General features: G+C 41.8%; 1 protein-coding gene across 1 annotated transcript in view; it reads left to right on the top strand.

Annotated features, from left to right (window-relative positions):
• DSCAM (DS cell adhesion molecule) overlaps positions 1-25,839 on the top strand; it is a 437,619-nt gene that overhangs the window by 374,880 nt on the left and 36,900 nt on the right. The window contains 7 exon segments of the mRNA XM_042033380.1: positions 3,467-3,620; positions 11,099-11,216; positions 12,032-12,195; positions 15,045-15,143; positions 15,721-15,909; positions 16,672-16,962; positions 21,915-22,091. Coding sequence (XP_041889314.1) covers positions 3,467-3,620; positions 11,099-11,216; positions 12,032-12,195; positions 15,045-15,143; positions 15,721-15,909; positions 16,672-16,962; positions 21,915-22,091 — 1,192 coding nt within the window.

Below are 25,839 nucleotides of genomic sequence, written 5' to 3'. Positions count from 1 at the left end.
TTTATATTTATATTTATATTTATATTTATATTTATATTTATATTTATTTAATTTTCAGCATAAGGCAGCCAATCCACAGGTAACCAACTTGTATATGCTCTTACTTCATAACACACACCACAAGCCTGGGCTGTTTCTTCCTTTTCACTCATGCCCTTAAAGTCTCTGTATGGCTTTCCCAGTTCACTTCCAGGTTTCCTACAACTTGCAGAGAATAGAGATCTGTAGTTCACTTATCTAATCAGAAGTTGTGTAGAGCCAGTTGTAAGCAAGGTGCAGGCTGCCTTTCACTAAATAGCCTTCCAGCCCACAGTAAATGCCATCTGTTGTCTTAACTCCCTGCTTGAGAAACTCCCTGGCTGCTTGGAAAACTGTTAGAAATTTATTTTTTTCTATAGCACTATTTTGAATTTTTCCCAGGTTGTGTTAAAAAACACAACAAACAAACCAACAAATAGAAGAAACAATCAAAAATAGAAGCCAGAGGGATCAGAGTTGATGCACATTACCTATTGAAATTGTGATTTAAAGGAGTCAGCAATGCCAGGAGATGGCATGCTGCTTCAAAGTGTGCGAAGGAATGCACACCAATAGGGCTGAAGTTGCAGAGGAAAATTATGTTCCCTGCATCAGCTGTTCATCAGCATCTCTTGCCATTGCCTGGTTTGGGAAGTAGATTGACTGCATCCTGATAAAGGACTTTGATTAATTTTATTCTTCACAGCCCTTTTCAGACAGGCTTTTCAGGGAATGATCTCTGTCTGTCCTTAGATAATGAGCTAAAGACAGAAGAAAAATTAACCCATCATCTATAAGCTGAAGAAAAATAGCAGTTAGGAAAAAAAATCCCTTGAGCCAGCATGTTACTGCTTCTGAGATTGAACAGCAGTTTATGTTTTATACTGGCACATGCACAGGCCAATATGTGACAAGGTGACATTCCTTTAAATATTTCTTATTTCAATTGTTTAATCTTCTCTTTGCTGACAAAGCTGCCTTTTTCTTCTTCTTGTGTAATCAAAGTCTCTGGCATGTTAGGCTAATTGAAATGACAGGCAAAAGTTTAAAGTAAAATCGATTATTTGTCACTGAAGCATCCCCAAGTGTTTAAAAGGGAACGTGAGCTGAGGAAACACAAGATGTGTGTTAACCAGTTAGAAACCAAAATTTTTACTACAGCAGTTTGTTTAAAGAAAATGAGAGTTGTTAATTTAGTAAAGATGCATTTACCAGATTCAATTAATAAATTAATTCTGAGAATAATTGATTTTACATTTGAAATAGCCACAGATGCAAATAGGTGAATGATGCTGGGAGAAAGAAAGGAATTGAAAACACAGCATTTTAAAAGCTTTGGAGCAGAAAATTCTGCTGTATGTCCATCTTTGGAGTTCCCGTGAGAAAGAGCTGACGGTTGCTGGAATGAAAGTTAGCAATAAGGAATTCTGTGATGTTTAGCTGTTCCTAAATGCTATATCCATGTCCCATGTCAATAGGTGGTTTAGAAAGAACTGTGCTAGGTAACTGCATTAATGAGTGGAGCCCAGGTGCCAGAGACAGCCTGGCCTGTTTGACTTTCAAATTAACCGTAGGAAATGCTGCCTCATGAATATTAAATTTCAGCCTCCCTCTGCCATGATCAATACATTAATTTTTATGTATGACCTCACAAAGATCCAGCCTGTCAAGCTACAGGCATTTGTCCAATATTCTTGTGTAAATGTCAAGGCAGATGGTTCTCAAAACCTGCTGCAATATTTCACATAATAATAAAGGTGTTTGGCTGCACTGACCTCTTCACCTCAGAAGTGGAACCCAAGCAAATGCTGGCTAAATGGGACAAACTAATTTGGCATTTTGACAAGCAAAGGGGCAAGGAGTTTGGCTAGAAAATATGGCAAGGTTCCCCTTTGGACTTGTTCTGAGCCTGGGGGCACTTAGCTGGAGCAGGCCAGTCTTCCCAGAAAAGTCACTCTCCATGGAAGGAACAAAATGTGTTCTTGTAGAAGCCTTTGTGTGGTCTCCAAAGCGAGTCGAGGTGCCTGGCTTAGAGACAGATGTCTTCACTCTGGAATCCAAATGTGAGAGGAGATGAACTGCCCTCTTCCCCTGGCTGTAGGAGAGGCCAGCTCAAGAACGGAGAAGTGCAGTGACCCATTCAGCAGCTGAAACTGTCTGCCAGTTCACATGGAGAGGTGTTTAATGGTATCTCAGAAACATCTCTTATTTATTTGGAATTCACTTTGAAGGACTACATATTCCAATATTTTCAGGTCAATGTGCCTTTTGAAATGCTAATCAGGTGGAATTGGCCTTTACCACAAGCTGATATTTGTATATCAAAGAGATTCTTTGCACACTTTGTCGGTCTGAACCAAGTTTATATTACACTGATGTATTATTTTTAATGCTGATTCCTGCTAAAATCTTCTTTTCTACATCATTAACCTTCTAATTATTTTTAGCCTAGTGTTAGTTAGCCATTACCAGGCTCAGCACTGCACAGGGAAGTGAGTATTATTCATTCCAATGGTTCATTACCCCTCTATTTTTACGTGCAGGCATCACAAAGCCCGTGTCAGAAATAAAAGTGGCAATACTGAGCACTCTAACACTGTTCAGAGCTGAGGTTTCCCTTCTCAGACTTCCTGTGGAGGATGTGCTGAGGCTCACAAAGCCCTCTGGAGAGATCTATACATTCCTCCTCACCTTTCCCTGCGCAGGTTGCTGCGAGCAGGATGCAGAACCTCTCATGGATGAGCAGGGACTGCAGAACAGCTGGTTGGCTCTGCTGCAGCCCTTGGGCTGAGGCACTTGAGTGACAGAGGAGAGACTGAACAGGCATTTCTTCCAGCACTTGTCCTTCCCTGCTAATGCAGCCAACTGGCTGAGATGACCTTCAGCTGGGAGTCTTTGAATGGAAGTAATTTCGTTATTAAACAAAACTAGACTTGGGGGAAGCTTGAACAGTCTACTACAGAACACAGTTTTATTACTTGGTTTGCTCCACTGCTGAAGGAAAAAGCCACCAAAACCCAGGAATAAGGAACACCAAAGGTTCTAGGTGATAAAAATAGTGAACTCCTTATTTCACAGCAAATGCAGGACTGGATCCTCCGTTGGGAAAGTTTTGCGTGCAGCTAAATCAGTTTGTCAGAACTATTGATGGTAAAATTTAGCCATATTTGTTCACTTCCATCGTTTATCCAACCCTGTAAAAATAAATGGCACATAAAAGTCCTAATCTGAATAAAACCAATCTGTAAACGAGGCACAGACACAAATTCACTGAATATGAATGGACTGCAACAAGTTACTGTGTCTGCTCTGTTTATTGCCATCTGCCATCTGTTTGGAGTGATTGATACTCATCCGAAGAGCCCTGAAGTAACAGGCTTTGTAGCACTCACATTTTCTTCAAATACTGCTTATTTTAGCCTGGAAACATTTGTCTCTCCCACCACAGGTGATCAGCGAGTTTGAAGCCTCTCCCGACTCATTTTCCTACAGAATCCCCAACCTGAGCCGGAATCGCCAGTACAGCGTGTGGGTGGTGGCCGTGACGGCTGCGGGAAGAGGCAACAGCAGCGAGATCATCACCGTGGAGCCGCTGGCCAAAGGTACAGTGACAGCTGCTCAGAGCCAGCCAGGCCTCTGCAATGCCAATTACTGCCAGAATTGGCACGTGGCCTCTCTGTGCCTCACTGCTCACTGAGGGTGGGCTTTGTCAGGAGCAACTTCAGTTCCCTGCAAAAAGCCAGGTGACAACTCGCAGCTAATTGCTCAAGCTTTTGCTGGAGTCAGCAGAGAGGGGATGACGTGCTCCTCCAGGGGGTAACTCATCCAACCTACCTTAGAAGGGAATAGATGGCTTTTTGGAGCAATTTTTATCTTCAGTTGTTGGGTACAGGGGGTTTGCAGATGGTGCCTCTCCCCCTCTGAATATGTTTCTTTTCCTTGCTGTGCAAGGTAACTTCTTTATCATTCCGTTCCTTAGTAATATCTCTTGTGTACTCCACAAGTACCATCTTCTGTATAAAATGGTCTGATTAACATATCTAAACTCTGAACAATTGTTCTCTACTTGCATTAGCTTTGAAGTTTGCTGCTTCTATTTCAGATATGATGAAAGGATAATGTGCCTCAAATCCTGAATATTTATTTCCAGCTGTATTAGTTGTTCTATTAAAAGATAGTGCTGGGGCCTATGAATTCTGCCTTGTGAGATGTGATGCTTGCAACATTAGAGCACCTTGGCTTGGAAATGGAGGCCTAACATTTTGAACAGAAAAGTGAGAAGAGTCCCATCCCACTCAATCTCTACATGGGGTCTTCAGATTGTATTTTTTTTTAACACTAAACTTGGTACCATCACAGCCTGTGCCAGGATGGGCAGAGTAATGCACAGATCCCTAGAGCTGCAAAATTAGATACATTTAATTGACTTTACAGATTTACAAGCCTGCTAATGCTTCACTTGGGTGTTTAATGATGTAAAGATGTAAAATAAAGTGTCTAGTGCGTTATGATGACAGGTTCTTTCTGAAAAGGTTTTGCTGAAATTCAGCCTAGTGCCACCAACATGAAAGCACTTTCTGCATGGGAGAGCAAACTCCGTCACTGTGGGAAATCTTCCTGTTCCTGCCTGTCTAGCTGGTAGATCACCAGTTTGGTGATGGTAGATTAACATCAGAGCTGTTACCCTGGTCTGCATCAAAAGCAGTTTAGGCAGAGGGCTGAGGGAGGGGATTCTGCCCCTGTGCCCCTGTGCTCAGGTGAGAGCCCACCTGCAGAGCTGCCCCAGCCCTGGGACCAGCACAGGGAGGACGTGGAGCTGCTGGAGAGAGGCCAGAGGAGGCACCAGGATGAGCAGAGGGATGGAGCAGCTCTGCTGGGAGGAAAGGCTGCGAGAGCTGGCATTGTTCAGCCTGGAGAGGAGAAGCTTTGGGCTGAGCTCAGTGTGGCCTTGCAGGGCCTGAAGGAGCTGCAGGAAAGCTGGAGAGAGACAATTCCCAAGGCATGGAGGGCCAGGAGCCAGGGAATGGCTTCCCAGTGCCAGAGGGCAGGGCTGGATGGGAGATTGGGCAGGAATTGTTCCCTGGCAGGGTGGGCAGGCCCTGGCACAGGGTGCCCAGAGCAGCTGGGGCTGCCCCTGGATCCCTGGCAGTGCCCAAGGCCAGGCTGGACATTGGGGCTGGGAGCAGCCTGGGACAGTGGGAGGTGTCCCTGCCCAGAGCAGGGGTGACACTGGGTGTTCTCTAAGTTCCCTTCCAACCTAAACCCTTCTGGAGTTCTGTGATTGTCATGGATGGTCGTGCTGGTTTTGGAGGGTACTGTTTGGACACATGGCAGCTTCCCAATGCAGAGAAGCTGCAAACAGGGTTCCTCAGGCTTGTGATGGGAACTTTCATGTTTTTCCTCTGTCAGGCTTCTCCAGGCTAATGATTCTATTATGTGAAATGAATATTTTCAGTGCTGCTGTGAGAAGCCTGTAGTAACTATGGAATCACTACTCTACATGACAATGGAAGATTTACCAGTGTCAATACAGGGAGGGCCTAACAAGGGAAGGAGGCCTTGGAATAAGCTGGGAAATTCTTGCTCCCCATACCAGTGCTCACAGGGTTTTTTCTTCCAAGTGAGCTACCTTTACATTCTGCTTCTTTCTGCCATTTTTTTTTCAGTCTTTCAGAAGATCCTTTCTCTTAGTAGCTACATAGCATTAGTGGAAAGACCTGAGGGATGTCTGAAAGGCCCTGAATGAAAAGTCTGAAAGATCTGAAAAATCTGGAGTTCTTCCATTGTAGGATAACTGCACACTGCACTATGAACATCAGTGAGACCAAAGCTGAGATCTTAAACGGGGGATGAGGAGTGTAAAGGATGCCAGTGAAGGAAGATCGTGAAAGAACAACTCAGGGAAACAGGGCAAAGGTTTCAGTGTGCTCCTCCTTTGCTGTCACCTGGTTGTAATGGATGTGTGGTGATGGAAAGAAAAAGGGAAGCAAAAATAGGCATAAAAATAGATGCTCAAATAAGAGCAAAAATAATTAGACATGGTGCTATGCTAATAGATTGAAGCTGCAGGCAAACCCTGCATAAAATGCACTAGAAGTTCTCTTTTTCCATGCCCTATGCATTTTAAAAAGAGGGAAATGTTCGAAGATGAACACAGATCAGTTCAGGCTTTGCGGGCACCAATATTCAGAACCTCACATTATGAGGAATTGCAGTGTGTAATTGCTCTGTTTGCCAAAAATCAAGAAGTTGTGACTTGACCCACATGTACTCAAACTGATCCAGCTTACCAGAATTAAATCTGCTCCTCTGAAGCTTATGTAACATAATCCACGATGACAAATAAGTGAACTTAAAAATAACTTTTATGAAAAGGCAAGATGACTTAAAAGAAACAATAATTAATTACTTCAATATAGACAGGTCAGTCTGAAGAAGACTTTATTCAAAAGGACAGTAGAATGCATCCAGCCAACCCTAGAGTTTGTAGTGATACTCCAATATAAAGTCTGCATTAGATGATGCTCAGGAAAAGCCTCTTACATGCACTTAGGATTGTAAAAGTAATGAATAATCCATTTGTGGAGGGTTTGATGGGCACTAGGAATACCGATAGATAGCAATTTTATGAACTTTGGAGGTAGCTAGGTTAGAAATTATTGTATCACATACAAAATTTCCTTTATGGATGCATCACAGGGCTTTTTAGGGAGGTGGGAGAAAGTGGTGATCAGTGCTGAGGGCAGTGGCTGAACAATGAAGAGGGATGGGCAGAGCTCAAAACCTCAAAGACCTTTTTCACTCCCCAAAATATCTGTAGCAAACAGCACATCCTGGGGTTAGAAGCAGTTATAGCCTGATTTTGCCATAAGTTCCCAATGCAAAAACATCCCGTGGGCCATTGTTTTGTAGTTGTTTGCTTCTTTTTTTTGCTCCTCTTACTGCACAGTAACTGTCCAAGTAATAATACCATCATGACAGCTAATGAGAGTTAACTTTGAATTGAATTATGTCAACTTAATTATAACCCCTTTAAGAACTCCTTTGAGAACAATGAGAATGTCTAGATAGGGGTTTGATGTGAAATGGATAGTCCAATTTAAATGAAAGCTTAATTCAAGTTAACATTTCTTTCTTTCTTTAGTGTCTTCATTTCTCAGAACAGATTGTTATTCTCTGTAACTAACTGACAGAAATAATAAAAAAAATCCCCAACAAACAGAAAATAATCATGGCAATGAAAGTTCAGCCTCCACATAAGCAAGCTGTGCTCCTGTCCCTCGAATTACTCTTCATTGCTGACTTGAAGGATGTGCATTTAGCCTATCAATTATATTTAGAAGAGAAAAAACTTTGCATGCACTTGTTCCTCTGATTTACTGCCCCTGACTGATGGGGAATGGCATTTGCTGTATGACAATAACAGGTCCAGACCCCTGGCAATCTGATCCTCTGGGGACAACTCTCTGACTTTTGAGATTCCCCTGGTTTTTTAAACTACCTGAGCATTAATTTTGAACAGATTTTTCCCCCTAGTCTATGTTGCTTTGTGTGTTAAATGTTTATAACTAACATGTGGGGCTCACATGGCAGTACACACTGGTTTGTTTCTTTGATGGTTCATCAGACTGGAATACAGGGGGTATTAGAAACAGAGAATCATGGAATGGTTTGGGTTGGAAGGGACCTTAAAACTCATCCAGTTCCACCCCTGCCATGGGCAGGGACACCTTCCACTATCCCAGGCTGCTCCAAGCCCCATCTGACCTGGCCTTGGACACTGCCAGGGATCCAGGGGCAGCCACAGCTTCTCTGGGCAATCTGTGCCAGGGCCTCATCACCCTCTTCTGTGAGAAAGCAAATGAAAGAATCTCCTGACCCAGGGTATTCACTGTTGGATCTTTTATTTGTTTTAAGGTGAATGGCAGTGAACTGTCATAGCTCTTGTTCAGCTTCCCTCTACAGTTCACCTTTAAAACACAGTTGTGTCCTCTAGGAGGAAGAAAAACCACGTGTTTTTACAGCCTCTTGCAAAGAATTTCTGCCCATTTCTATTTCTGTGACAGTAAATGTAGGTTAGAGGATTTGTAATTTAAACAAACAAACATGCAGAAAATTGCATTAGCATAAGAGGATGCACTGTTCTGTGAAGGAACCTCTTTATCTTCAATTAATAATTGGGTAATTTGTAAAAAAAATAGGAACAGACAGAACCCTAATCCAGTGCCATGCCATCAAATGTAAGGATAGAGGGAAGTGATTAGCCAAGTGGGTAGCTTTGATAACAAAGAAGTAAACCCATGCTTATAACCCATGTGGTTCCAGAAACTCCCTTGGCTCAAAAGGAAGAGGTCTGTGAGATTCCAGGCTTTTTTACCTCATGAATGCCTGTTAGATTTTCAAACCCATTGCTCTGAGGTGGATTTCACTTGACATTTATTTTGTTTCTAGTTTTGTTTGTGCACCTTTTAGCAGTCTCAGGACATCATTAGAAGTTCAGCTATAAAGAAAATCGGACTTGAAAAATTTCCTGTTGTTTTACCATTTCTTTTAAAAGCACTCAGTACTTGGAAGGAATAAGAAAATCCATAGAAAGCTGTGGACAGTTACCTTGTGCTTTTCTGATAATTTTCTGAGTTATGTTCTATCATCTTACCACTGTCTAAGGCTCCTGTGAGGTTTATGTTGCTTCCACACATCTTGGTAAAATGAGGGATACAGGATATTGAAAACCAGCAGCTACAACATAAATGTTGCACTTTCAACATCTGATGTCCAGCTTATGGCTTCTTAAGGGAGAATTCATGTTGAAATAACTATTAAAAACAAAGGGATAACACAGAAAGTTTGCTAACAGTGCTGCCACACCACGCTGAAGGCTTCAGCAGGATTCCTGTCTTCCACGTCCTTTCTCCTACAGGAACTGGCAACAGTTGGAAGTACCTGGGTATTTCAGGAAACATTGAAAATGTGGGAAGTCCAGGCAGAAAATTATTTATATTTAATTTTAAATGCATTTTCAGACTTCATGTTGCAGAGGCAATTTTTGCACGGGACAGGAATTTGAGCAGACCAGATGCTTACAGGTGTGTTTTGTAGATAGAGCTGACAGCATCTCCTGCTGCTTTTCAAAGATGGCATGAGAGCCATGAAGCACCTCCTGCAGCAAAAACCTGGCACCACTGAAGACAAATGTGACTTCTAGCACCAACTTCAGCAGAGTCAGCTTTTCACTCTGTGTCTCAGGGTGCACTGAACGTTTTTCTGTTTGAGTTACTTTGGTTAATTAGCCCGTGGTGTGGTGGGTTGACCCAGGCTGGATGCCAGACACCCACCAGAGCCTCTCTATCACTCCCCTCTGCAGCTGGACAGCCGAGGGAAAATATAACAAAGGTTCATGGGTTGAGATGAGAACAGAGAGAGATCACTCACCAAATGCCATCCCAAGCAAAACAGACTCAAATTAGAGATATTAATTGCATTAATTACCAACAAAATCAGAGCATGATAATGAGAAGAAAAATAAATCTTAAAAATACCTTCCCCACACCCCTCCCTCCTTCTCAGCTAGATCTCCTCCTCCCCAGCAACACAGGAAGATGGGAAGCGGGGTTGCAATCAGTTCATCACATCTGCTGGACATGGGGGAAGCTTCTGGCAACCTGTAACCTCCCCACTACCAAAACCTGGCCATGCAAACCCAACACAGATGGCTTGTGGCAGTGCAGCCCTGTGTAAATCTTTTCTAGCATTAGGAGTGCCCAGGTGGAAAACCAGCCTGATCCATGAGAGCTTCTGGCTGCTCAGTGTCTTTGCATCACTCTGGTGTCTGACCTCCCCAGGGCAGCACAAACCCTGGCTCTCTCCTGACAGGGTTAAACCTCAGAGCTCTGGAAGGATGGAGCCAGGGATCTCCAGCTGCTGTTTAGCCAGGACAGGACATGTTGATGCTTGGCTGTTAGGAAAGTAATGCTGTCCCATTACCCAACCTTCACTTTGTCTGTTGCATAAATCTTTAAACAGCTACTTGTGTTTTAGTTAAAATTTTGACCAGAGGAAAAAAATCTCTTTAGAAGCTTGGCCTTCAACAGTGCTTGAAGATAACATAGGCAACACAGTCCAAACTGATTGTATAATCTGTGAAATCTTTTCTTTTTGTGAATATCTCAAGTCCCATTGCAGCCTACTCAAGTAATTTTGCTTAATTTTTCAAGGCCTGTTCTTTTATGCATGATTCTTTTTTTGAGATTAACTGTCCCAGTTATATTTGATGCTGGGTCTCATTTTCATGTTTTCCTAATTGGTGCAAAATGGATTATTAAGTATAAATTCCGATCAGTGTGCACGACTAAAGTAGATCAGGACTAAGAAGACAGTATTTTTTCTATCTGTATTCAGTATCTGCCTTTAAAATGTATATTTGGAGGCCAACAGCAAGTCTATTTCTATCAAGGGTCATTCTTGAGGAATAACAAATGAAGTTCTAACACAACCTATAAATGGAAAGTACAGGAGTGATATTTTTTGTCATGTATTTAGGTGACCTGAGAGCTGATACAAACTGATTTTAGTTTGTTCACGTTTGTGGACTTCAGATAGACACTGCAATGTACTAATAGATACATACATGAAGGTTTATTTTGCTTAATACCAAAATTTTTGTAGAAGAGATGTAGCAATAATTTAGCTGTTATAAGACACCCATCTACTGTGGACACCTCTTGCTGGAATTTTGGAGAAAAGCATCCCTTGGACACAATTTTCATCCCCAATTTCTGCTACAAAATATATAAAATTGAGTAAAGATGATAAATAACTGGGTTTTCTCTTTTTCTCTACAAAGAATTTTCCAATCCCATACCTCATGTCCCTTTTAGTTACTTGTCATCCAGGTACTGAAACTGATAGTTGTGCTTGAATAAATAGCTAATACTGTGAGTTAAAAGGAATTACTATCCTAAAACCACAGTTTTTGGATTGGGTTGCTTTTCCCCCTTTAATTGTGGGTGTCTCTATTTCCCTTCCAAGGGCTGTATGAACAGACACCTCACTTCAGTCTCTCTTGCTCTCTCCCACCCAGCTCCTGCCAGGATTCTGACGTTCAGCGGGACGGTGACAACCCCCTGGATGAAGGACATTGTCCTCCCTTGCAAAGCCGTGGGGGACCCAGCTCCAACAGTCAAATGGATGAAGGATAGGTAACCAGCAACTAAATGTATAGCTCAGATAAAGCCCATTTGCTTAAAATCCTGAGGGTTGTGGAGAGGGTGATCCTGGGTCACTGACAGGAAGGAGAAGGACTATTCATGGTTATTTGCACATGGTCACAGTAGATGAGGAGTTTAGAAATTCCTTCAACTAATTGGCTGGGGTGATTACAAGGCATCAAAGGGAGAAAAAATAATGAAGAAGAGGTAAAGGTAAACATTCAAAATGCAAAACTTAGAGGAGTCTTTTTTGTTTTATCCTGAGGCCGACAAAAAGGTTTTATTCTGAGAGAGCAAAGTGCCTGATACAGTGATTTGTGCTGAGGTGGGCAGTAAATGCCTTGCACATATTTAATTTTCCATTATTCTGTTTTAGTTTCACAGTCTGACAGAGCCACTTGGAAACCCACATGGACAATAATTTTCATCCAAGCACTGTGTAAGCAGGGAAACTACAGTGCTATGGAACCATCTTGTGAATTGATATAAATACCTATGATTTTACAGGGATGAACTTCATAGCCAGGAACTGCCTGTACCCTTATTTCAGCATTTTTTTGAAATATCAAGTTAAGGAAGGAGTGAATTTCTGTTTTCACTCATGCTGGGCCCAGGAAAAGTGCATTTTTAAGCAAATAATAGGTGTTTCCCAACAGCAAATGCTCCTTTGCTGCCTTATTATAGGGACGCACCTCACCCCACACCTTTCCCTCTCTTTCCATTCTTAGTTGCTTAAAAAAAATCCACTTCTGAGTAATTTTGATTGTAACTTCTTTAATGTATGCACTTTGTTTCCTGTGAGGTAGTAACGGGACACCCAGTCTAGTGATGATTGATGGGCGAAGGAGCATCTTCAGCAACGGCAGCTTTGTCATCAGGACTGTGAAAGCAGAAGACTCTGGGTACTACAGCTGTGTGGCCAGCAACAACTGGGGATCAGATGAAATCATTTTGAATTTGCAGGTACAAGGTAAGGCTGTTGGATCTACCTTGGAGTTGTTACCAAAGCTTTAAAGTGCTACTGGTAATGCAGAGATGTGTCTGAAATGCAAATTTATGTGTATTAATGCAAATCTAATCCTTCCAAATTAATAAATAAGTCATTCTGACTCAGATGTGGGCATTTTGTGATCTAGGAAATGGTGCCTTTGGTGAAACAATTCACACACTCTCAGTTAAGTCTCTATGTGAGTTTTTATAAGATTGACAACCATGTGTTTGTATTTGGTTATCTTCTAGCTCTTCACAGAGAAAGTATCAGCTTCTGCCTTCTCCTTACAAATATCACATGTATCATTTCAATATTACAAAATTCAGAAAGACCTGAAGCCCTTTAATTTAGCTCCAGAAAAGCTATCAGCAGAAATTTGCCTCCGTACTGAGACCTTGCACGAAAACTTCATTATGTAGGCGCAGAAATTTATTATGAGGTGAATATGAGGAAGCATTGGAAACGAAACCTCAGTACCCCTTCAGCTAATGCATTTCTCCAGCTACATTTTATATTCATGTTGAAAAGCACAAAGTGCATCCAGGATGGTGTTGATATGTACAAAAGCAGGGACAATATAAGAATATAAAGTAAGAGTAATGTGAAGCCTGTGTATTCACATACCAAGAATTCACTGTGCAGAATTCTTTGCTCACTTGCACTAAAGCAGATCCTACAAATGCTTCAACTGACTGCAAATTTTTGTACCAGAGTGGACCATCACTCTCCTGGATGTGGCATCTACACTTCCAGTACAAACATATGAGAGCACAGCGAGAGGTTGTTTCCAGTGCAGTCCCCTTCTCCCTGCATAAACCTTTCCACTAAGCCTTGGAACAATCATGGCAGATATTGGCATATATCAGCTTACCTACAACCCAACAGAAACTAAAGGTGCTCTGCAGCAATGTCTGAAGCATGACCACAACAGGAAGTAGGGAGAGAAGACACCAGCAAATGGAAACCTTATGTTTATATTTCACTAAGTACTTTTGTAATTGCATATCTTTGCTGTTATTGAACTGCAGCAACTAAAAGCAAATCAATATTACTTCCCTGAGGGACAGACAAAGAGTGGCTTTTAATATGTGGGACCACCATTTTTTGTAGATAGGGTGAAGCTGTGATTAAAGCTTTTACGATAAATCTTTCCCAACACAGTGTGTGCAGTCTCTCTCCATGGAATTAGCCAAGTCCCTCAGAATAACAGAACAAATCCATCTCACACAGAGAATTTTCCTTTAGAGTATAAACTGTCTCTTTTGTTTTCTTCAGCGCTCTTTGGCCCTGTGAGGGCAGAAAAATCAACTTCTCTTTGAACTAATCCATAGCTGCAAACCAGCAGACTCTGCCTTGTATCAGCACACACTATTCTGCAATCTGATGACTTGAACATGAACTGCAGTGGGGAGCTTTTCCTGGAGTTTCACTCTGCAGGAAGAGCTGGCCCTTAAACATAAGCAAAGCAAGCAATGTCCTCTGGCAGCAGAGTGCTGGACACAGCAGAGCATTTGGGACTTCTGTCCTGCCTGGCTCATGGGCTGGTCTTTGTTGAGCAGTGAGTGTCAGGACAAGGGCAGCTCCTGCCAGCACCAGTCACTGACACCACCACCCTCTTCTCTCCCATGCCAGAGGAGCTGTGGCCATCCTGTTGTCTCTCCTCCCCAGCTTTCCATCCTATCTTTGCCACTGTTTCTCGATCCTTCCCCAGCACGGACTGTCCATACCTCACTCCTTGTTCTTGAGGCAGCAAAGCTCAGTTTTGTCTATGTTTATGACAGTTCCCAGTCCATTTCCAGTCCCAGTTCCCTGTGTCAATTCCCAGTCCCAGTTTGCCCTACCCCATGCAATTTGTTGGGATGTGGCATGGCTCCTTCTCTGCCCTTTCATGCTGGAAGAAATTCCTCCGGGGAGGGTGGTGAGGCCCTGGCACAGGGTGCCCAGAGAAGCTGTGGCTGCCCCATCCCTGGAAGTGTCCAAGGCCAGGCTGGATGGGACTTAGAGCAATCTGGTCTAGTGGAAGGTGTCCCTGCCCAGGACAGTGGATTGGGACAAGACGATCTTTAAGGTCTTTTCCAACTCAAACCATTCTATGGTTTTCCTCCAAAGAAAACCAGGAACTGTGAAGTGGATGAGAGTTGAAACTTCTGTTTTATTCCTGCACTCAGTCAGCAGCTGGTCCCTGGAACCTTGTTTTTTTACCCCACAGATTAGACACAACCATAATGTTTATGGGGAGCAGCAGAGCTGAAGTGTTTCCAGTCTTTGCTGACAGAGTTGGGAATTCCTTATACCAAAAGCCTCAGTGGTCTGGAAGAGGTCATGGATGTGCCTCCAGTCACAGATCTACCTGTGCTACCTAATTAACACTCAGAGTTGCACTGGAAGAAGCTCTTGATATGCACATTTTTCATTTTTACCATAATAGGCTGCAAACACAGGAACGAGTGCAGCATCATTTGCAACCGCACATCTGCTTCCTGCCACTAAAATTTCATCTTCTCCCTAAAACAGATATCAAAACCAATGAAAATTAATGGCTGGGTAGCTCATGTGCCATTGAGGTCTAACAGGACAGACACAAAAAATTCAGAGAAAAGCAAAGGTTAAGAATTGAAAGACAAAATTGTGCATAAAATTAAATAAAAAAGTGTGAGCTTGTCTGTTCTTGTCTTAAGCAAGGATGTCAGCTAAACAGACACTTTGACAGAAATAATTTGCATTTTTTGCAACTCAAAACAGCTATTTGATAAATGACTGTTAGAAGTGATTAGGATCGTGTCAAACCATTTGATTGCATTTTCTATTTTTAACTATTTCCCATCTAGTTCCACCAGACCAGCCAAGACTCACTGTATCCAAAACTACATCTTCCTCTATCACTCTTTCCTGGATACCTGGAGACAATGGTGGCAGTTCTATCCGAGGTAATGTAATTCAGGTTAATTGCTACTTCCTAGTAAATTATCATATGTTGATAGAATTAGTATACAATTATGAATGGCTCCAAAAAAAAAAAAAAAGAAAAACAACCCAATCTGTATTGCTGTCAACCCTTAATGTGCACTATCATGGTGATAACAGCTTTCAGTGAATTGCAGTTTGTCTTTGTGGTGGTTTATTCATACATTTAATCACTTTCTCCCAGCATACCCTCAGCTGTTATGACAGTTGCTCTATCTGATTTTCCAGACGTGTAATCTCTTACCACTCATTTTGGAGGGTCCAGGTTCATCATCTGGTTGTTGCTGATTGAAGGGTCCTTAGAAATATCCATCCTTTTCTTTTCCCCTTGAAGCGATCATAAAAAATTGTATTTAAGCTGTTGTCAGGGTAGGCAAAATGCATTGCCGGGTATATTTTAGTCAGGGGAGAGCTGTATATTTCCCTGCACGTGGGATTTTTTTTTCAGTTTTATTAGGTCTTTAAAATGCCTCCTTGGATTACCTGAAGGGTTTGTGCTTTGTGCCTGGCTTACCGTTGCCATCCGCGCTTTCCCTCCAGGTTATATTTTGCAGTACTCAGAGGACAACAGTGAGCAGTGGGGCAGTTTCCCCATCAGCCCCAGTGAGAGGTCCTACAGGCTGGAAACACTGAAATGTGGCACCTGGTACAAGTTCACTCTGACTGCTCAGAACGGGGTGGGGCCAGGACGCATCAGCGAGATCATCGAGGCCAAGACGCTCGGCAAAGGTACGTTGGTTCCATCCCCTTCACCCTCCTAAATCTTCCATCCCCTTCACCCTCCTAAAGCTCCTGCATTCTGCTGTAGGTCTTGGTTTGATGAGAAAACAGGCTTGGATATTTTAATATTACTGGCTTTGGAAACCTTTCCAGCTCTGTCCATGCTGTGACAAAAAAGGCTGTCGCTGTGAGACGTGAAGCCCACACGAGCTGATGTGCTGTCCTTATTTCTCTAATAATTTTTTTCTAAGATGGGTTGGGTGTCTCCACTATCACAGACTATAGCAATTCCAACTACTTCATTGCCATGAGGAAATTGTCTCTTCTCTTCTCGTAAAAATTCAGGGGTTTATTTGTCTGGATGTTGAAGGAAGACAGGGAATAGATTTATGTAGAACAGAAATGGAGCCAGTGTCTTATTTCTGCTCCAAGGCAGCATTGCAGGAGCTGTGCAAGCAGCATCCTCTGAACAGGAGAAGTGTGAAAAATAAAGGAAAAGTCTGTGCAAAGTTCTGCAAGGCAAAACAAAAAACATTTTTTGAGTGGATGTACGGATTTTTTGTTCCTCATATTGATTTGAAAATCTGGGTTTGTGACTCTGGCACAAAGCGGGAAAAAACATTCAAGAAGGAGGAGGGGGAGAAGTTGAATATATAGATACTGAGTTAAAACTAAAGATTGCCCTAAAAATTATTCTCTTAATTTTATATTTTGGGAGCCTTTTACCTGCAATATTTAAGCATTTTGTCTGGAATATCCCATTGCCTCTAGAGCCACAGTTTTCCAAGGAGCAGGAGCTCTTTGCCAGCATCAACACCACGCGAGTGAGGCTGAACCTGATCGGCTGGAACGATGGTGGCTGCCCCATCACCTCCTTCACTCTGGAGTACCGGCCCTTTGGGACCACAGTCTGGACAACGGCCCAGAGGACATCCCTGTCCAAGTCCTACATCCTGTATGACCTCCAGGAGGCCACCTGGTACGAGCTGCAAATGAGAGTGTGCAACAGTGCTGGCTGTGCAGAGAAACAAGCCAAATTCGCCACGCTCAATTATGATGGCAGTAAGTATTTCCTTTAATTTACACCTCAGATACTCACTCATTGAGTCTCTTATGTGATTTTTTTTCTTTTTGCTCACCTTCCATTTTTCCCCCTCGTAAACCCCATTTTGAATCTGCCAACCATGCTGTCAGAGAGGTAAAAGTCTCAAAGTTGTAAAATAGCTCCTGACAATAGGCTGCCAGGCAGAAAAGAGGAATTGTTTATTTGTCCTCACATCGGAAAAAACTCCAGCACCAAAGTCAATCAGCCATAAGACACATAACCACAGCACATTAAGAGTCATTAGTTCCAGTGGTTACAGGGGCCTTTCCTAGTGTTTCATGCACCTTTTCCACGAAATTTTTGTCTCCCATGGAAATGGTTCCTGCAGCCATTCACGGCGATGTCTGGCCTCATTGCCATTCCCTGTAACACAGCCCAAAACCCATTATGGGACACATCAGAGCAGCCAAGCAGGTTGTCCTCTGGGAAAGCCTCTGGATAACATCCTCCAAGGGCAGAGCAATGGCAGTGCAATTGTCCCTGCTTGCAGACAGGGGACAGTGAAACTAATGGCCATGACAGATGGCTCTGTTGTGCCCAGCAGCAGGGCATGGACAATGAGGGAGTTGTTACATCCCACCCTTCTGCCAGGGGTTACTGCTCACCCTGCAGAACCCAGGGCACAAGGGCAAGAGCAAATGTGCCAGTTTGTCACTCACCCCAGCTCAGGTCCTGCCAGGCTGATTGGAAGGGATGGTGGCACATGTGCGGTCCTGGTGGCTCCGTAGTGGGAAACGGCTGCGTTCCTGGCAAAAAGGCAGCACAGATGGCTCCAGATGGCAGCCTCTTGAATTGCTCCAGTGCGAATTGCCAGAGCTCTTCTGGAGACATCCATGTAAAATCTTGCTGTGTTGCCAGGGATGTTGTGCTGTATTGTGCAACCACTTGGCAACATCTGTACTGTTAAATTAAACTACAGCCCTGGTGAGCAAGTTCAGTCAAGAGCTGATGGTTGTGACAGCACCAAATTGGTAATTGTTCATAACTCTGTGTTGGTAACATGCCTCCACATGAACATCACCACTCATGTACAGCTCAGGGCAGAGCAGGGTCCATTCCCAGGCAGAAATGCGGGATATGACTTAAGCAGGGTTTAAACCTCAGCACCTGACACATCCTCTACTGCTATGCCAACCTTTGTGCTGGGTACTCAGCAGTTCTTGCAGATAATTAATCATGTGTGCCCTCACCATTTGGAAAAATATCATTTTTGGTAACCTGCCACACAGTCCTCGTGTTATTTCTGACAGTCTGGAAAATTAGGAAAAAGATCTTTCCTCAGCACTGCAGAGGCCCACAGGAAACCAGGATCTAAGCAGTTACTACACAAATGCTCCAGGTCTTTCCAGGCAGATGAGGGACTTGTTCTACTGAGAAGTGTAGCTGTTGTCAATAATAACTCTTTCAAGTATTAGGAGTTAATTTCTTGTCATTTTACTTAACCAAACCTGTTTTGGTTTTGTTTTCCAGTATCTCTGTACAAGCAGCACCCAACTTTCAGTTGTTCAGTTGTCATTACATTAAGACTGATGGGGGCAAACAGTCTTAAGCCATACCTTTAAATGAGATTATATCAAAGTGTAGATCCAGAGCCTTAAATTTCCACTGGTAACACTGAAATCTAAACTATTCTTACAGTGATCTGATTGGAAATGTTGTCAGGCTCTGCTCCATGATTGGGTGATGATACTTACCCTGGTTTCACACATTGTGACCTGCACACCCTTTGATTTTTGTATTTTGCTCTATAGCATCTTTGAAAGGGAGAAAATGAAACAGTAAAAAATATTTGCAGCATTACATTTCCTGGGCCACTGCTTCTGGTCAGCTAGAAAAATTCCCATTTGTGATATTGCTGGTTTTGTTTGTGAAGTGTGCTTTGCCAGGACTGTATTGTGCCTTTGAGAGGCAGAGCGAGCTCAAATACTGACCCCGAGCTTATGAGAGGAGAACATGGATGGAAAAGCAAATTTCAGTTTTCAGATTTTCTAGATTTGTTAGGTTTGGCTCTGAACTGAAATTATAAACTGATGATGATGATGATAATTTTCGTTATTATCATTCATATCAGTATTTGATGCAGGAATTTTTGCTTCCACAGACAGGGAATAGTTTGTTTGCAGAAAACACGGCAGTGGAAACTTCTTGGCCAGGTCCCCTTTTCAGTGCCGTGCCTCTACCTTTGATTCACCCTGTGATGTGAGATGAGATGAGATTAGCCCCTTCCAGCTTCCAGGGGTCACAGCTGCCCTTCGGATAAAGCAGATACAAGGGTAGCACTTTGAAGATTAGATAATACCGAGTATGAAAGTTCTGGGATGCCGAATGCTAAGAACAAGCTTAGAAGCTTTAGCAGCCTTAAGATAAAGCCTTTGTAAAGTTTGCAGAAATCCCGGAGTTGCATGGGTTTGGGTCACTTTAGGCTGCAGCAGCCAATTGCTGTGTGTGGGAAAGCTCCTGAGGAATATCATGGCTAAGCATCCTTCCCCTCAAATCTCTCCGTGCTGAATTAGGTCAGAAGGTTAATGACCAACCTACGTGCAGCTTTTTGCTCCCTGTTCGTGGGCATTTCAGTAACGATTTCCAGCTTACAGGTTTGCTGACCTCCCTGCCCCTTGTTTTTCAGAAGCACGCAATCCATAAGGAGATATTTTTAGCCCTGTGCAGCTGCAGTTGTGGAGCGCTGCAAAGGAGCTTGCCGGCTCAACTACTCAGTAGCCCTGGCATTAATTCAGATCAGCTCTAAACTCTGCTAATTGATTCTGACCCACTCAGGCACTCCCTGCCGTGAAGGACACAGGAGAACACTCCTGAATTCACAGGGTGCAGTGGGAGATGCTGCAACAAAGGGGAAAAGGGGGTCAGAGACATTCAAATTACAACTTCTGCGAGGCACCAATCAGGCTAACAAAGGGTGATGGTGAACCGACCTGGAAAACCAAACAAACCCTCCCCGTTTGTCTGGCTCTTAGTCCTGAAAAAACCTTTGACTATTCCACTCCCAGCCAGCACCTAGAATGACAACAAATGTTGAAACGGTGTTTTCTCAATAGATAGTAGGATTAATTTTTGGCAATTTCTAATGCAATTGCTGAAAAGCAACGAATGGATGATGTGAAAACGTGCAGTACAATTTTTTAATTGAGCTCTAACTGCCTGTATATAATGTCATGAGGTTTAGATTTGCCTAGGAAGAGGTATGGATAGTGATAATCGCATATCTAATCACGTATCTTCAGGTTTAAGTGAAATAAAGGCCACTCATCATTTGATTTTCATCAAAGTATTAAGGAAAGCAAGACATAGTTTTAGGCAATCTTTAACCTGATGGTCTCTGTGACTAATTCAGAGAAAATTTTGGCCCTTTAGTATCCAGAAGGGTTTAGGAGGATTTAGGGACAGTTATTCGTATTACCTTCAGGAGCTTGAAGTTCTTTCCATTTCTTCATCTAATAATTTTATTTGTCTTTAAACTAGTGCAAAGTTTGTGTCTCAGGGCAAGAAGAAAATATCCTGCTGTGTGTTCAAGAAATGGAAAATTAGAAAAAAAAAAGGAGAAAATTATGGGGAAGAACTGCAGTGGAACATTAGAAAAATATTCCAAATGCAATTGTAAGAAAACAAATTTTCCAAAGTGCCTAATATAGGTTTGGATGGTTGTAGCTTTTCTTTTAATCTTTGTCCCTTTAGGGAGCTGCTCTTCTCTTTATATGCAGCTGAAACAGTTCTGAAAAAAACAGGACTTAGGATTCCACATTTTCACTGTGGTTATGGCACTCACACTGTACTGCACCAGACCTCAGTTTTTTATTCTGATACTGTATGGCACATAATGAGATACATCACTTAATGCAGCAATTAAAATGTAAAAAAGGATGTACCTGTTTTTCTCTCTCACCCTCCTTTCCTTTTAGCAAGTAAGTAGCCACTTTTATGTTTCAGTAGCTGGTTAAAATTTAATAGCTTCCATCCAAAGTCATCACAGTTCACAATACTTACGTGTTTCTACACATTTCAAGCAAATCTGCGTTTTCTAGCCTCATTTGTGGTTGCATTCAGCAGTTTGATAGTAATCAGGAAATGAGTGAGAAGTCTTCCATGACTAAACAGCCTTCCACAGAAGGTGCAGCATTCTTCTCACGTCCCTTAGAGGTAAAGAAGAAAAGAATTGAAAAGTTCAAGTATTATATATCACCAGGAAGCCAGGTATATTCAAAATGCAAATATGTCCCAGAATGAAAAAGTGAGCTGCCTGCCAGTAGTTGGTAGATTCATTTCCCTCATTTCCCTCTCAAAATTTGATTGTTTCTATCCAGCATTACTCTCTTGTTTTACTGATGAGTATAATGTCAGACAGTCTTTAGCAGATTAGTATCAGGTTGGCTGTCTGAATTTCAGATCACTATCACTGCTGCACCCTTAGAATTGATAGCAGAATGTTTCTGTGCAGAGGATTATTCTGATGTATGTGGCACAAAATGAGCTTTGTCAAATGCATTCCTTGCACAGGAAAGCCCTGCAAAAATGTCACAGCAGTGCTATTTCCCCATAATAAGGAATAATAAACACAGGGAGGAATTCTGAGGTCTCTTACAGCTTTTTAATAATTTAATAGGACTCAAAATTAATCATAGTATTTAACTGTGTAACAGACATGGTTTTCCTCAATCAGTGAATGCAACTCTTCTGGATTTCTGATAACCTCTGAGTCTCTGCAGTCAGTCCCTCATTACTGTGAGCCTGGTTACGTGTTCATGGCCGTTAGAGACACAAATGTAGCATCCACCCCAAACAGAAAAATCCTTGGGAATGTTCTGCCTGCAGCTGAAGCAACAAGGTGCCTCATTCCCTGAGAACTCAATCTTTTGTCCTCGTTAATAGGCCTCTAACACCATGACCCTGTTTGCAGGTACAATCCCTCCTCTCATTAAGTCGGTTGTGCAAAGTGAGGAAGGCCTGGGAACCAACGAAGGGCTGAAGATGCTGGTGACCATCTCCTGTATCCTGGTTGGGGTCTTGGTGCTGTTTGTGATGCTGCTGATCGTGAGGAGGAGGAGGAGGGAGCAGAGGCTGAAGAGGCTGCGAGGTAGGATGATGTCTGTGGAACTTCTGTCTACCTGAACAAGAAAATAGGAGTGGGGCTGCATGTGACCAAACTGTTCAATCCCCAGTTGGGATCATTTCCTGCAATACAGAACAAAGTGTGTGTGTTTTCTACAGAAATTCCTTCTTTTTCACTTGGTCATAAGTTTCTAAAGAAAAATTATTAATATATCCATTATTATTTTGCATGGGGGAAAGGAAAGTGTTTCTCATTGGTTTGCTTTCCTTTTTTTGTTGTTTGTTTGTTTCCCTCAACGACCTAAAAGTGGATTTGTTTTGAAGGGTGAAATCAGATGTTCTGAAGAGGAGGGAATCTCAGTTTTCCAGCAGATGTTAACCATGATTTCCAAGTTATAAAATGAAAGTAGCCAGATGTTGGTAGGCTAGAAAACACAATCAGATATTCTCAGCTTTGTTACCACGTTTTTTCCCATGGTTTTTAAAATGGAACTTATACAACACTTCATTGTTCACTGACCTTTCATTGTCACTGATCCCTATTTTCCTCTAAACTTTATTCAAATTAAGTTGTTTGTTATGTGAATAAGATTTAGATCTGTGAATTCATTATTATTATATTTTTCATTATTGTTATATTCATTATATTATATCATTCATTATTATTATATTCATTTATCATTTTTCTAGTAAATACCCCTGGCTGAGCCACAGCCAAGTTTTTGACCCTTGCAGTCTGCCACTGTGGCCTTGTAGCTTTTGCAATGGCACACTACAGCAGAACCTTCCCTGAAGGTATTTGGGAAAAAACCTTTCAAATCTAAACCTGAATTAATAGTGAAACAATTTACCATCTGCAAAAATAAGCCTATTTTTTTTCCAGGAGCCACCAAACTGTTTAGCTATTTGTATTTTAACCAAAATATGATCATGGTATTTATTAGAATCAGGGCCAAGCCTATGTTTTCCTCCTGACCTTCCTACTCATCTCTTTTTTGAGTCTAATTTTTTCCTTTGTAACAGTATTTTGGAGTGTCTAAAAAAAAAAAAAAGACAGAGGGCATGGGCAAATTCATTTATTAAAGAGGAAAACAAACCTTATGGTTCATTCACAGCCCTGGAAATCAGGACATCTGGATGCTTTAGCTTGTATAATCACTTTTTCTTCAAAACCTTGTAAGCCCTTTACCTCCCCAGTATTGGGTTGTTTTTTTTTTTCATTAAAGAAGTGTGGCAAAGAAAAAGAAAGTGTTATCTTCTTGGAAATACTGTGGAATTCCATCCAGTAAAGAGCAGGACATCTCGAGCCCTTTGGCTCTAGAAAATGATGTCTGTGCACATTATTTTTTCATGGTTCATTTACAAGTAGTCATTGTCTTGAGTTACAGTCCCTAAAGGAGGGCTGATGATCACTGACCAGGATGGCTTTTGTATAACATAAAATTTCTCTGAACTATTTCCTCTCAAAAATGAGGAATTTAGAAAAATACCAGAGCTTCACTTAAATATAGGCAGTGGTAAAGATTTCATCAGTACTTTTGATAAAAATAATCAGTATTTAACCACCATTTCTGTAAAAGTTGTGTCTCACTTATCTGAATTTGTCAAGCTGCAGCTCAACACCCCATCTGGTCCTGTTTTACTTCTCTACAGTACAGAGGTTCTTTTTTGCATCATTTTCAGTCTCCAAGGATATTCTTTCTACATGGTGGTAACCATTTCTTAATGTTTTAATTGGTAAATGAAACAGATTAATATATTTTAATTTTCCTCTGTAGTTTTCCCATCATTTACATCCTTAACATTTTCTCCACTGTGATCATTTGCCAGTTCTCTGATTGCTCTGCAGCAGCAAAACATTCCCTGCTGTACAGCCCTGGTTCGTGTTCTTGATATATGACCTTATGATCCAGATTATTTTCTTAGTGATCTGGCACTTTCTTTATATTTTAGCCACCAAATTCTTGTGCCAGTTTCAAACTTTTATCAGATGTTATTTTATTTACTCCAGACCACTGATAAATGTTCCAGACAAAAAATTCTGAATAATGATTCCCTGCTTAAAACTGGGGTCTGAATATGTTGAATTCCATGTAAAATGGCTGCTGTGGTAATTCTTGCATCATGCTACTTTCTGTTAAAATGCTTTGAGTTACCAAAGCTTTATTTTAGAAAAATATAAATGTGATCTTTTACTGTTATTTAATCATATCACAGCGAGAGTTTTTTTCAATGTCATTAATTCTCAGCAAATTTTAATCTCATTTAAAAAATCCACTTTGTTTGACATGGCTGCTTGACCACAAGTCTGCATTGATTGGCCTCAATTATCCTTTTAATTCATTTCATTAAGCTTCATTCAATTTTTTTAAATTATTTTTTACATTGCCAAGATCAGATTGATAGGACTTCAGTAATTCAGAATTTTTTTGCACATTGTTTTTGAAGACTGATCCCATGTTAGACATTTTCTGCTCTTCTGGAAGTTACTTCGTGTTCTAAAAGTTTTCCTGACAATTATTGCTGTTCCAGAGAACTCCTCACTAAGTTCTCTAAAACAAATGTGTGCAAGTTTTTCTGATCTCCTAACTAAAACATAAATGGTTTGCTCTAGTAATTGTTGTAATTAACTTTCATATAATTTTTGAAAGTGAAATATCACATTTTCACTTGGTGGCCATGATCTGCTGGGGCTTCTTTGAGGCACAATATTCATTTTTCCTAAATCAGGATTCCCCTACCAACTTCCCTCTAGTCTACATTGGAAAGAATAATCTCCACTGTGGGACCTTCTAAAATAATTTGTGCAAGTTGCAGATGTAAATCTTGCTTTTGTGGCTGCAGATGTGGTTTCTGTGAACCTGCTTAACAAAGAGGAATGGGAATTGCAGGTTTATTTGCAGTGTGCTCTGCATGCAAATGTTTGTATCTTTGCTTATGGACAATGGGTTTGAGCTTCCATCTCTGTTGGCAAATGCAGCCTAAGAACAGAAGTCTCCAGTTTTGATCTTTTTACCACTTGTCTGGATGTAGGGACAGTTAAACATTTTTCTTCCTCCTTTATAAAGATAGCAGAGTCTTCAGCAAACTCCTGATTTTTGCCCAGTTTAGTAGTTCCACCAGCCAGGTCACAAAAAAAGGTCACTTGGCTGCTGGGGTTCATGCAGCCATTCAGTAGGTCAGCAGATATTCTCAAAGAGAAGCCTGATAGCTTAATGCTCCTTCTCCTGGCTATTAACCCAGCTCTGCTACTCCTGTAATAGTTTTCCCTTTGTTTTTAAATCCAATTCACCTTAACGCAAGCACAAAGGGTCAGCGCGGCATGATAGTTCAGGAGTGGCAGGATGCAATTTAAAACTCTGTCACTGTCCCTGATTTCCCAGGGGGCAAACCCAAGTGTGTTAAGAATTTTAAAGGTGGCTGCCCCAGCATAGGAAAGTGATGGCTGTGGCTTTTTCACTGAAGTGATGCTTGGCTGGAGCAGAGATCATCCCCTTCCCTCTGTCCTCTCTGCCTCCTTCCCAAGCCCTGCTTTCACCACCTGAAAACTGGGAGATGATAGGACACAGCCAGGGACGCTGACTCATTTTAGGAAGCGTTCTCAATTTGCTGATCAAAATGGTACTGCAGGAAATGCACATCAAAATCCCTGTTCATTGGTTTGTGACAATAACATTTCTCCTGGAGCTGAAGTTTTGGGCACATGATGTTGTCATAGTGAGGTCCCCAGCATAGGGAGGACGTGGAGCTGCTGGAGAGAGGCCAGAGGAGGC

Source organism: Corvus kubaryi, unplaced genomic scaffold, assembly GCF_017639235.1.
Source record: "Corvus kubaryi isolate FWS band 111438036 unplaced genomic scaffold, C.kubaryi_AGA036_p1.0 133, whole genome shotgun sequence".
Lineage (NCBI taxonomy): Eukaryota > Metazoa > Chordata > Aves > Passeriformes > Corvidae > Corvus > Corvus kubaryi.
Note: the sequence above shows the minus strand (reverse complement) of the source record. Positions and strands in the feature narration are given on the sequence as shown.